Here is a 12,541-nt window from a genome sequence, read left to right on the forward strand (position 1 = left end):
AATTCTTTAAGTTTGTCATAAGATTTCCCTCCCCCCCACCCCAGATGCTTCATGATGGCAGTCATATCCTCCTAACACTCTACAGTTTGCCAGTCCCAGTTTAAAATGCAGTGCCCAGAATTGGACATAATATTCTAGAAATGGTCTTACTAACTCTGAGTACATTACTGCAGTCCAAGAATACATTAGCTTTTTTCCCCCAGTCATTTCACACTGCTGGCTCTTATCGAACTCACAGTTCGCTAAAACCCCTAGGTCTTTTTAAAGTGGACTTTTGTTAGGCCTAGGCTCCCACCCCCAAGGATCCTACCCTGACTCCCTCTTCTCCATCAAATGCTGTACTTGTAATTGAGCTTTTGAACCTAAGGGAATTATGCCTCATTGAAAAGCAAAATGGTGTCATCTTTTAGTTGATGGAAGTGTCTCCCCAATAAATGTTTATTTTAACGTGATAACTAGCGAACTGAAGCAAATGAAGTTACACTTTCTCTTGTACATTTTTAACTGCTGACAAGCTTAGGTTAGAGGTGAGAAAGTCCGATCAGTAGTTAAAAGATAACAATGAGGAAAATTTTGAAAATTACTATAATGAAAAATAAATTCAAAAGGAGTAACTCTCTGGAAGTGACCTGATAGACATAGCTGATTATAACACATAACTAGTAAATTCAGTAGTATAATATTTTAATGGCAGTTTCCTTTCATGCAGTCAACTAATGAAAAAGACTTTTTATAACCCTTCAATTAATTAGCTATATCTGGTTCAGATTCTATTATGTACAATCCTTCTAATGTTCCTATTAAATTTGCTAACTCATTTTAATGCTATTTTCAATCCTTTTGATTCCAAAAATCTAAGAACAAGGAGAAAAATGACAGGCATTTGACAAATCTACTATAAATGGAAACTTTATTTTTCAAAGACGTTTTTAAGTGGATATCTTTAATTTAAATAAATTTTGATGTTTATCATTTTAAGATTTGCTTAATCAGAAAAAATAAACACTTGACACTAATCTTTTGAAGCTTGCACACAAAGATGTTGACAAGGAGATATTAGATTTTTTTAAAACAACCTATTTGTCTAACAGTGGAGAAGAGCTGGATAAATTATGCTATATTAATTTAATCTAATATTGTAGTACTTTAAAAATGTAAATCATAGAAAGAAACATGAAAAGACTTATTTGTTGTAATACAGTGCAAAATCATCAGAAGCACAACTGTATTTAGACAAACTATAGTTGCATAAAAAAGGAAAAGAAGGAAGAAAGAAAAAAAACAGGGCTGATGGTGGCAGGGCTTCAGGCAGGCCTGGAAATAGACACAGAACATTTTCTTAGGCTGTTTAATTCCTTCAGTTCAGAGTTGTTTTAATTTGCACTTCTCTTTCCAAAAGAGATAACTAACAGGGAGCCAAAGTGCTACCCACATCTTTACCCTCAAGATATTAGGAGGATCAGAGGAAAGCCTTCAGCATGTTGGATGAATCCCCTATGGAGAGCAGCTGGAAATACATGAATAAGAATCTCACAGAATGAATAAGTGTAGAGAGGTTGTAAAGTTTGTCAGTGGACAGAGAACACACACCAAATGAATTCACAGAGACACTGCAATGAGGTGAGGGCCAGAAAGTTGCTTAGATGGGTGCCATCAAACTCAAATAGAAAACAGATCGCTGTAACCCACATATTAATCTGGAAAACCCCAAATCCACATTATCCATGTTATACTATTTATTTATTCATTCATTTATTTATTTGTGCATTTATTCATTTATTTATTTATTTATTTATTTTTGTTAACATTTTCAAATTATATTTTAATCTGGTTCAGTCTGTAGCCAGGAGTTTTGCTGTGGCCAAAAGTTTGACACCTCAGTTTAGAATGAACATTGAGGAAGATATAAATTAATAAATTTAAAATGCTATGGAAAGCTCTTTACTTAGCTATATTTTCCCTTTTGGTCCTACTTTAGCAAAATGGTGAGGTCAACTTCTAGAATATTGAAACATTTCCACATTTCAAGTTGTTGTCTAAGAGGAAAAAATACCACTCATCTTGCAAACAATGTCAATGATTTTTTTTTTCATGTTTGTCCAGTCCTGTGACTTCAATAGCATAAGAAATGTGGATCTGCAACTGCTCTGCAAATTAAAGTCTTAGAGTTGGAGAGCTGCCTGAGGTCACTGAGTTGTGTTTGCCCAAGTTTAGACAAACAGTACACAACATAAATGGAACTTGAACCCATGCCTTTCTGATTCTGAGGCCAGCTCTCTATCCACTGCACCTTATGGTCTCTCTTCAATAGACTATGTATCTTTCTATATGCTATTAGGGTTAACCCCATACATATGAATCCTCTTGAAGATGTTAAAATTTATTCATTAAGACTAGGATAAAGAAAGCTCTTTCCACTGTTGCTTGACTTAGAAGTCCTCCTGCAGTGCTAGTAGTGTTGTCCTCACAAAAATGTTATTGTCCTCAAGTAACCAAATTTCACAATTATATACCAAAAATCTCAATGGACTCCTTTTTAGACAAGATGATGCCTGAAGATTAGGAAACAAATGCCCCAGCTCTTCTAAGAGCCATTTATTCTCCTGGAACAACATGGGTAGCAAATGAAGATAACTGCTGTCAGGAGTTTTTACATTACTAAGTTTATCCTGCTGTTTACCCAGCAGACATTCTTTGAATAAATCTCTTTAGGAGCCAGGTAATATAATCTATGCAAAGAATAAATCAATGAGGCACTGTGTCCTGCAGTACTTACATATGGTTGGCACATTAGGGGGGGAAAGGAGTCATGCATTTTGTGATAACGCTTCAGTGTGTCCTTTACAGAAGGATCAGAACAGAAGAATACAGATATACTGTGGAGAACATGTATTGTAGAGCATCCAGAACACCAATCTAGTGTTTCCATCTGAAAAGTGATCTGGGTCAAATCCTAGTGTCCATGAGGAACTTGACTCACTATTTGAGGTTTTTCTATGATCTCAATAATAATACTAGTTAAAGTATTTGAGGGATAGAGTTTGCTAAACTCTCTTCTTGGGCATACTCATCCCTAAACTATCACCAAAATGCATTTAAATATGTGCTTTTATTTTCTCTCTCCCACCCCATCTTTTTAAAAACCACTTATGTCAGATGTGGGGTTTAAATTAAATTAAAATTTTTAAACTATGAAGGCAAGGAGTCAAATACACAGTTTTCATGATCCTTCTGGAAAGACAATTATTTGTACAAAATCCTTGGAACCTTGATTGGCTAAATTCATGAAGAATACTAAGCTTAAAACCTAGCGGGGGGGCAGCTGGGTGGCTCAGTGAATTGAGAGCCAGGCCTAGAGACCGGAGGTCCTAGGTTCAATTCTGGCCTCAGACACTTTCCAGCTGTGTGACCCTGGACAAGTCACTTAACTCCCATTGCTTAGCCCTTCCCACTCTTCTGCCTTGGAGCAAATACACAGTATTGGCTCCAAGACAGAAGGTAAGTGTTTAAAAAAAAAAAAACCTAGCCAGGTTGCATGTGACATAGCTGCCATCTTAATGGAGAAAGACAAGACCTTCATCTCTATTTTAAGCCTCGAATTCCAATTTCTGTCCTGCATTCTAAGAAATGTTTTCTGGTATCTGGTTCTTTTAATAATCTCAAGTTATAATTACATTAATATCATAATTATTATTCACTTTCCCTCATAAAACAATTATACATATAATGCATAAACATGAATGACTACATATTATCTTCACCACTAAACCACCCCAAGTCTGGAATTATGCCCAGAGAGTTATAAAACTGCGCATACCCATATACCATTGCTGGGTCTGTTTCCCAAGAAGAACAGGGAAAAAGGAAAAGAACCCATATGTTCCAAAATATTCATAGCAACACTTTTTTTTTTTGTGGTGGCAAAGAACTGGAAATTGAGGGGACATCCATCAGTTGGGGAATGGCTGAAGAAACTGTAGTATATGATTGTGATGGAATACTATTGTTCCATAAAAAACAATGGTAAATTAAAAAAATTTTTAATTAAATTTTTAACGTTTAAGTTAAAAAAACTTGGAAAGACCTATATGAAATAATGAAGAGTGAAATGAATAAAACCAAGATAACATTATATACAACTACGGAACATATACTTGAATAATAACTTGTGAATGTCTACCTTTAGAGAAAGAATTGATAAATAGGAACACAAAAGGCATAATTTTTATATACATATACATACATATATTTTTGTTGAGTAATGCCTTCTATGGTGTGGGGAGAAAAGGCCAGAGATACCTGGCAATAAATTCTATTTAATAAATAAAAAATTTAAAATTTTAAAAACCACCCCAAGATATTCATTTAATTACATGAAGTCTTATAGATAATTGAGAGTAGTCAAATATTTACTTTGTGGACTGATAATGCATATATCCACAACTTACTATTACCAGGAGGAGGTCCAGCATAATATGATTTGCTAGACCAAGGGTTCTTTTTTTTGTTTGTTTATTTCATGGACTCCTTCCTAAAATAATGCTCTTAAATGCACAAAATAAAACATAGGATTGCAAATAAAATTATTAACATTAAAAAATTCTTCGAGGTCTACAAGCTAAGAACTCCTTGGTTAGAGCTGAAATAATGAGCACAGGTATCCTAAGTGATCATGAATCAAGAAAAGTTAACTTGAGATATTTTAGAATATTAAGGACAAAGTGAGGTGTTTACTGAGGGAGGTGTCTCTTCCTGGTTGGTCTGATATCTAGCTGATCCTAAAGTATTTCAATTATTAATACCAAGAATGAAAGCAGAGATTAACTTTGATGGGGAATACAACCAAGTTTAAAGGCTTAAATCCTTAAAACTTTTGCATGTAGGAGCTTCGGCCAAGAAACACTAAAAGAAATTGTTTTCCACTGTGGTTTCTAAGAAAAGCTAAGCTTGACTTTAAGTTTCAAACTTGAAACCCAGGAGTATGAGAGCAGATACTCACAGCAGTGATTTGTAGGGCACATACATGTTTCTTGGCTTGCTAAAAGTAGTCAATACTTGTATATTCTGTAAATTCAAGCTAATTTATTTGCTAGAAAAGAAAATGTAAGGGCTTAAGGACTGCTTTTTTATATACCAGCTTATCTGAGAGGAGATAAGTGAAAAGAAGTAATCCAGGAAGAAAGCCAGAAATAAAATATTCCAACATGGTAGAGGAGAATAAAAACCTATGCTGAAAGATTGGTGAGTAGAAGAACTTTTCATAAAGGAGAAAGCTAAGAGAATAAATTGTATTAATTAAGTTATGCAACAGGAGTGTTACAATTTAGGATTTTTCTCTATAAAAGATGAACCTATGACTTCTGAAGAAATAGAGCCCCATGAGTCATGAAAGACCAACAAAATATTCATGGGCACAGGTGAGGATGAAAACTTCTGTTAATAAATCTACAATCAAGGATTTCCACATTGGTTCTTGGCAACTCCTTGTTCAAGGGGATAGGAATGGTTGTGTATGGACCTGATATGTCTAAATGATTTGGGCAAATGCAGTATTTTTGGAGTGTGTAATAGAGCCATATCAAGATTTGCCAAACCCAAGACTATTACTCACTTCTGAGTCAGATAGAAATGATATATTATGAAGTTTGGAACAGATATCTAAAACAAACTTAGGGCAGAGGGGACATTTTCTTCTTCCAGTTGAACTCTATTATCTTTGAAAGGGAAAAGTGATAGTATTCAAGGACAATATTTGAGGTATTGGGTTTTTTCCCCTTTGTACATATTTTACAAAACCCAAATGATAGACTCTTTTTAAAAAATTAATTAGTTAACTAATTAAGAATATTTTTCCATGGTAACATAATTCATATTCTTTTCCTCCTCTTCTCCCTCCCATAGCCAACAAGCAATCAACTGGGTTTTACATGTATCACCAAATGATGGACTCTTGACAAAAGATCATGTGCATCTTTTAAAGATATTTTTAAGTAGGAAACCAGTCTACTTGTCAGTCTAAGAATTTATAATATTGAAAAAGAGAATGACAGATATAATAATATGTGTACCTTAAACTTTCAGATACTAGATTTCAAAAAGTTCAGAGATAAATTAGATGTTTTTCAATGGTGAGATGTCCACAGCCATTTAGAGATGACCCTCTTCTTGGAAGGTAGTCTTCCTTGAGGAGTTGTCCAGCTAAGTCTAATTTTTAAAAAAAGCCCAAGGTAGGCCAACTTCTTATGCACACAAGAGTAACTATGTTCTCATACTATTGAGTGCTACAAATTATCTCAGGCTCTTGTTAGTGAAAAGTCAGGCTTCCTCATTTTCTATCCTTCCCTCCCTATTCCACTAGCATCTGCTATTTCCTGCTGGATCAGCATCATATTTGTTTTATCTTTCCTGTGGTCCTCTGGTATGAACGCATACTTCTAATTGGGATGTTACCCCTTACTGGTTTCCTATTTGCTAAGCAAACTATATTTTAAGGTAACTAACTATGCATGATTGGTCCAGGCTTCCCCTAGCTGTGGTTTCTTTGCTCCCCAGCTTGAGAATATCAGACTGTATTATGAGAATTCCTAAATTCTAATCCATGGTAGGTCTCACCCGTACTTTCATCAAAGATGATTCATTATGGCAGAGATTATTAAAAAGGATTTGTGCCACAGGAATGGTCTTTTAAAAAAATGAAATTTTGATCATAAAATGAAAAATGAGTAAGAAAAAGGGAAGAGGAATATCTGAAAAAAACCCACTTTGGGTTCACAATAACATGTACAAAGGAGGGGAAGAATGAGACATAACCAGGAAGCAATAAAAAGAGTAGATTCATGTGTAAGGAAGGCTAATGTCAAGAATGAATTGAGATTTAACCAAAAATGCGAAATTGCGTTAAAGTAATGTTTAAGCTAAGAATAAATCATGTTAACAGATGACAAAGAAAAGGTAGATTTACTCAACTTGTATCATTCTTTCTAATAAAGAAAATGATAGTTAAATTGGAAAGGGTAGAAAAAGCATAAAACTCAAGAGAAGTAAAGATTCAGAAAGGCCATAGTCAGAATAAGGTACTCAGATCTTTAGATCAAACTAATTACATAGCACAATACTGAAAACCTTATATATATCATCATAGAACCATTATTAGTAACTTTCGAGAAATGGTGGCTGGGAGGGATTTCAGAAAGTAGGATCAGACTTCCAAGATAAAGAAGAGTAGGTAGGTAACAATGTAAAGGATAGATTACAGGTGATTTGTTTTGCTTAAATATACTTAGTTAAAAGAGAATTCTATTGAAGAAGACTAGAGTCATAAAGAAATAAAGGTTATATTTTAAAAATAAAGAGCTAGAATAAAGTGTTTTTAAAAAAGGAATAGATTAGAGAGGGCCCTTGTGCCAGCTGTCTGAAATTTGAAGGCTTACTTAGATTTAATCTGCAACTTAATGGAGAGGGAGTATGGTATGGGAACTGGTCTCAAAGTCAAGAAAACCTGGGATCAAGTCCCATGTCTGACATATTCTGACTATATGACCCTGGGTGAATCATGGTATTTTAATTCCCAGAAATACTTTGAGACTATAATATATAGGACAAGTGCTAAGCTTCATTTATAAATGAAGTTTCCACTGGACTAATGAAATTATGGGTCCAGCCCAAAAAAGAAAAAAGAAAAAGAAATATGACTCTATTACTATTAATTTTTCTTATAACTTGTTTTCATTGTTTACTTCCCTGTAAGGACCAAAATTTTCATTGATAGTTGACTAGAGCAACACATTTTAAGTCAATTTGTAAGTCATTTGGGCAAGTTTAAAAAAAAATCTTGGGACATGAGCTTTCTTGGCTATGAAAACATGATTTTGATTGATCTCTAAGTTGATTTCTGCCTTAAAATTCTAGGATTCAATGACCAGGGAGAAAATGTCATTAAACTATATTAATACTCTCTTTAAAGGTAGAATGTTGCATTTTATAATTCCACTGAATTATTTTTCTTTAGTCCAACCTAGTAATGGGAGTTTAATCTCTGGAACAAACACTTTACCAGTGCATAGTTAATTAACAAAGCACTTCTAAGCATGACTCCACAGTTCTGATTATAATTTTTAAAATTTCTAACCATGACAACTAATAATGTAACAACAAGGTAGTTAAATGAACTCAGTAATAAGTACTGTATGAACTATTTAGGCTTCAGTGTGATTGTTTCTTCTCACCTTTTGTGCTGCAAGATGTAGTGCTGTTCTCTGGCTGTGATCAGCTTTATTAACATCTGCTCCTGCCTTCAGGAGGGCATCTGCACAATCGACACGATCGGCCAACACACAGTACATGAGTGGGGTTCTCCCAAATTGATCTTCTTTGTCTTTCAGTTCACGGTTTCCTAAAAGGATAAGGAATGAATTGTAATGAGTTGACTTTTCAAGAAAGCTTATCAGAGTTTTATTAGTCACATAACCTGCAAGACAATGAAATATAAATGTTTTGTGAAAACCTCTTCCACCCTTTAGCCTCATAAGAAACCATGTGTCAGATTTAGAATGATTGCAGCTAATTCCAAAAGATAGTATAGAACTCTGCCTTTCCCTCCCCAAATGAAGGTAAAAATCTCATAAAACAACAACAGAGAATTTTAATTCTCTGAGCTCTCACTCATCATTTCAACCCCAACTGATCATTTAGGTCATGGCAGTAAGTGTAAACAGAAACTTGTGGTTGTGACTGAAAGTCTTTGGATTAAGGCAGGTCTTTGCAAGCAATAAGGCTAGCAGAATTGTGGGAGAATTTTATAAACTGACACCTGTTTTTTGAAGTTGTGTAACTATGAATTTGTGGGTGTTGTCTCCAGGCATACAAGCTATAGTGGATCTGTATTCTGTTGAAAAAATAATAATTTACGGATTGTTTGTAAACTGTGCCACATAAGTTTTGCTTAAAAGCACCCTGGCTATAGGGGGCAGCTGGGTAGCTCAGTGGATTGAAAACCAGGCCTAGAGACGGGAGGTCCTAGGTTCAAATCTGGCCTCACACACTTCCTAGCTGTGTGACCCTGGGCAAGTCACTTGACCCCCATTGCCTACCCTTACCATTCTTCTGCCTTGGAGCCAATACATAGTATTGACTCCAAGACGGAAGGTAAAGGTTTAAAAAAAAAGAAAAAAGAAAAGGAAAAAAAAAAGCACCCTGGCTGATTGAATGAATTTAATTTATAATAAATTTATAAATAATATACATATGATAAATTTCTAAATTAACTTAATTAAAATTAGTATTAATTTAAATAATTAAGCCAGTGTTTAACTTGTGGGAGAGGAAGGTGGAGTACAGAGAAGCAGGAATTCATTTCTACCACCTACTCCATGTAAATTATCTGCATTTCTACATGTTAACCACAAAGCTGCACAGACAGAAAGAGAAATTCTATTACAATAATTATAGATTTTATACAATATATTGGAGTATACCTCCAAAGATATAGAGGAATTATATGGATATGTGAATAGTACTAAAACTACAACCTTTACATTAACAAGGGCAACCCTAAATAATCGGAAAGATTAATTTCTAATGGGAAGACTGTCAAAACAATTAAAATATACTACTTAAATTAATATATTTTTGTTTTGCATAACTAGAAAAGAACTAACAAAATTTGTTTGAAGAAGCGACTCTTCGAGGAAATAATGAAAACAGTTGGGAGGGAAGGGGCACCAGATCTTAATAAGACTACAAGGCAGTAATCATCTAAGTGATTTTGTACCGATTAAAAAAATGTCAATCAGTGGAACACAACATATGGAAGCAAATGAACACATTAACTGAGGTTAGAATTCACCATTTGAAAAAAAATTCTGGAAAAAATAGAAAGATGTTTGACAGAAATTGGGTATAGACCAACATCTAACACTATATACCAAAATAAACTCCATGTGAACACATGACAGACATATGTGATATCAAAGCAAATTAGAGAACCAAGGAAGAAACTACCTTTTATGAGATGCAAAAGAGTTCATAACTAAATAAGAGTCAGAGAGGATCATAGAAGATAACACCGACCATTTTCATTATGTAAAATTTTTTAAAATTCTTCAAAAAACAGGTTTAACAAAACTAAAATTAGAAGCAACCCATGTTGTTAGAAATAAACTTTGCAATAAGTTTCTCTGATAAAGATCTCTTGTCAAAAATATAGTAAGGAACTGATTGAAAATTTTAAGATTAGGAGCCATTCTCCTATAGATAAATGGTTATAAGATTGAAGTCAGATTTCAAAGGAAGAAACCTAAAATACTAACAAACAAATGAAAAAAAATCCTCCAAGTCACTAATATAATAAACTTGAATAAAACTAGAAATAAAAATAGAGCTACTCTGAGGATCTAATTCATATCCATCAGACTAGCAAAATGAGAAAAGAGAAAAATGATAGATGTTGCAGAGGTTATGGAAAAATAGGCACATTACTTACTGAATTGTTGGTGGAATTGTCAATTGGTCTAACCATTCTAGAAAGCATTTTGGAATTATTTCCCCTGAATTACTCTGTTGCATATACTTTTTTATCCAGTGATAATCATTATTTGTTCTATACCCTCAAAGAAATCAAAGAGGAAAAGGTCTAATTACATGTTGTCCTAAAAGTCTTAGTGCAGTTTTCAACTATTAAAACTTTTTTAATACAGTGGCTAAAAGTATAAAGAAAAATATTTAAAGCAGCTCATTTAATGGAATTAAGAACAGGGAATTCATAGGAGACCAACAACTGGGGAAAAAGGCTGAAAAAATGGAATACAAATGCAATTTGAATATCATTATATTGTAAGAAATGATGAAAGGGGCAGTTTCAGGAAAACCTCATACCTTAAGAAATGATGCAGAATGAAGCATGCAGAACCAGGAGAATAACTTATACTATTAACAGCAATACTGTAAAAACAATCTTGAAAGACTTAACAAATTTTATTAGCACAATGATCAACCATGATTTTACAGGACCACTGTTGAAGAAGACTACCCATCTGGCAGAGATGATGGATTAAATATGCATGGTGAGATATTTGCAGGTGGCCAAAAGTGGGAATTTGTTTTCCTTGATGATGAACATTTCTAAAGTTTTTTCTTTTCCCCCTCTCCCTCCCAATAAGAGGAAATAAATGCTTTTTAATTGAAAAGAAAATTTTAAATTTAAAATAAAGCTTTCCCATATTTATAAATAAATGCTTCCAACTCTAAAGTTCTTTCCAGATGGAGAGAATTGGGAGGAAATAAGCATTTATGTAGTGCCTACTATGTGTTAGGCATTGGGCCAAGTACTTTGCAACTTATTATTTAATTTGTATCTGGAAACTTACTGATATTTAATTCAACTTCTAGGAAAATAATGCTTTCCACTAAATCTTTCCCTTCCTTATACAAAAGTTTAAATCACTTTGAGGAACCCGTGTAAAACTTGGTGGGGGTGGGGGCAAAAAGCAGGGATTTATTTATTCATTTGAGAATATTTTATTTTATTTATTTTATTTTTTACCAATTACATATAATAACAAATTTTCACAAAAGTTTTTTGAAGTTATATGATCCAAATTGTCTCCGTTGCTCCTTCCCTCCCCTCTTCCAGGAGCTGGAAAACAATTTAATCTGGGTTATATATGTATTATCATGCAAAACATATACCCAAATAAACAAGTGAAAAATCATATGCTTTCATCTGCATTTCTACTCCAACAGTTATTTCTCTGGAGGTGGATAGCATTTTTTGTCATAAATCCCTCAGAATTTTCCTGGATCACTGTATTGCTGATAGTAGCTAAGTCTATCATATTTGACCATTCCACAATATTCCTATTGCTACATACATAATGTTTTCTTGGTTCTGTTTATTTCACTCTGTATCAGATCATGTAGGTCTTTCCAGCTGTTTCTGAAATCCTATTTATCATTCCTTACAACACAATAGTATCACTTGAGGATAGAATTAGAATGATGACAGAATAAGGGCTAGAGGTCCTTTATCTACTTAAGAGTAGAACCTTCTTTCTCCAATCCTTGGTCAGTGCATGGTATCATCAGATTAAAAAAAAAGAAGGCTTTGTTTACTTCAGTTAATAAAAGTATCTTAAGTTCACTTTTGTACAAATAAAAAAGAAAATCCTAGGATCAATGGTCAAAGTAGGATTTAAATGTTGTAGGGAAATATTCCTCAGGATGTACCAGAATTTTAAGTGTAGTGAGTATTCTCTGGCCCCAGTCTTCTAAAGTAGTGTTGTCAAATTAAAAAAAAAAAAAAAGAGAGATCTTGCAGGTAGTATCTTGACTTGATAAACCACAAATTAACATTATATATGTTTTATTATATTTTTATTTATTTTGTTAAACATTTTCCAATTACAATTTAATCTGATTCCAGGAGTTTAATATCTTTGTTCTTGAACAAAGTCAACCATACCGACAAAACTCTCATGGAACTTGTACAATCATGAAGGCATGATGCCACTGGTTTTGCTCTAGAAGAATGAGCTTACAAGTTACT

The 12,541-nt window shown here is 33.8% G+C and overlaps 1 protein-coding gene across 1 annotated transcript in view; it reads right to left on the bottom strand.

The window, feature by feature from the left end:
• INVS (inversin) overlaps window positions 1-12,541 on the bottom strand; it is a 226,767-nt gene that overhangs the window by 177,127 nt on the left and 37,099 nt on the right. Inside the window, exon 3 of the mRNA XM_044658291.1 lies at window positions 8,226-8,392. Within this exon, the coding sequence (XP_044514226.1) occupies window positions 8,226-8,392 (167 nt within the window). The remainder of the gene's footprint in view (window positions 1-8,225; window positions 8,393-12,541) is intronic.

Source organism: Gracilinanus agilis, chromosome 1, assembly GCF_016433145.1.
Source record: "Gracilinanus agilis isolate LMUSP501 chromosome 1, AgileGrace, whole genome shotgun sequence".
NCBI lineage: Eukaryota > Metazoa > Chordata > Mammalia > Didelphimorphia > Didelphidae > Gracilinanus > Gracilinanus agilis.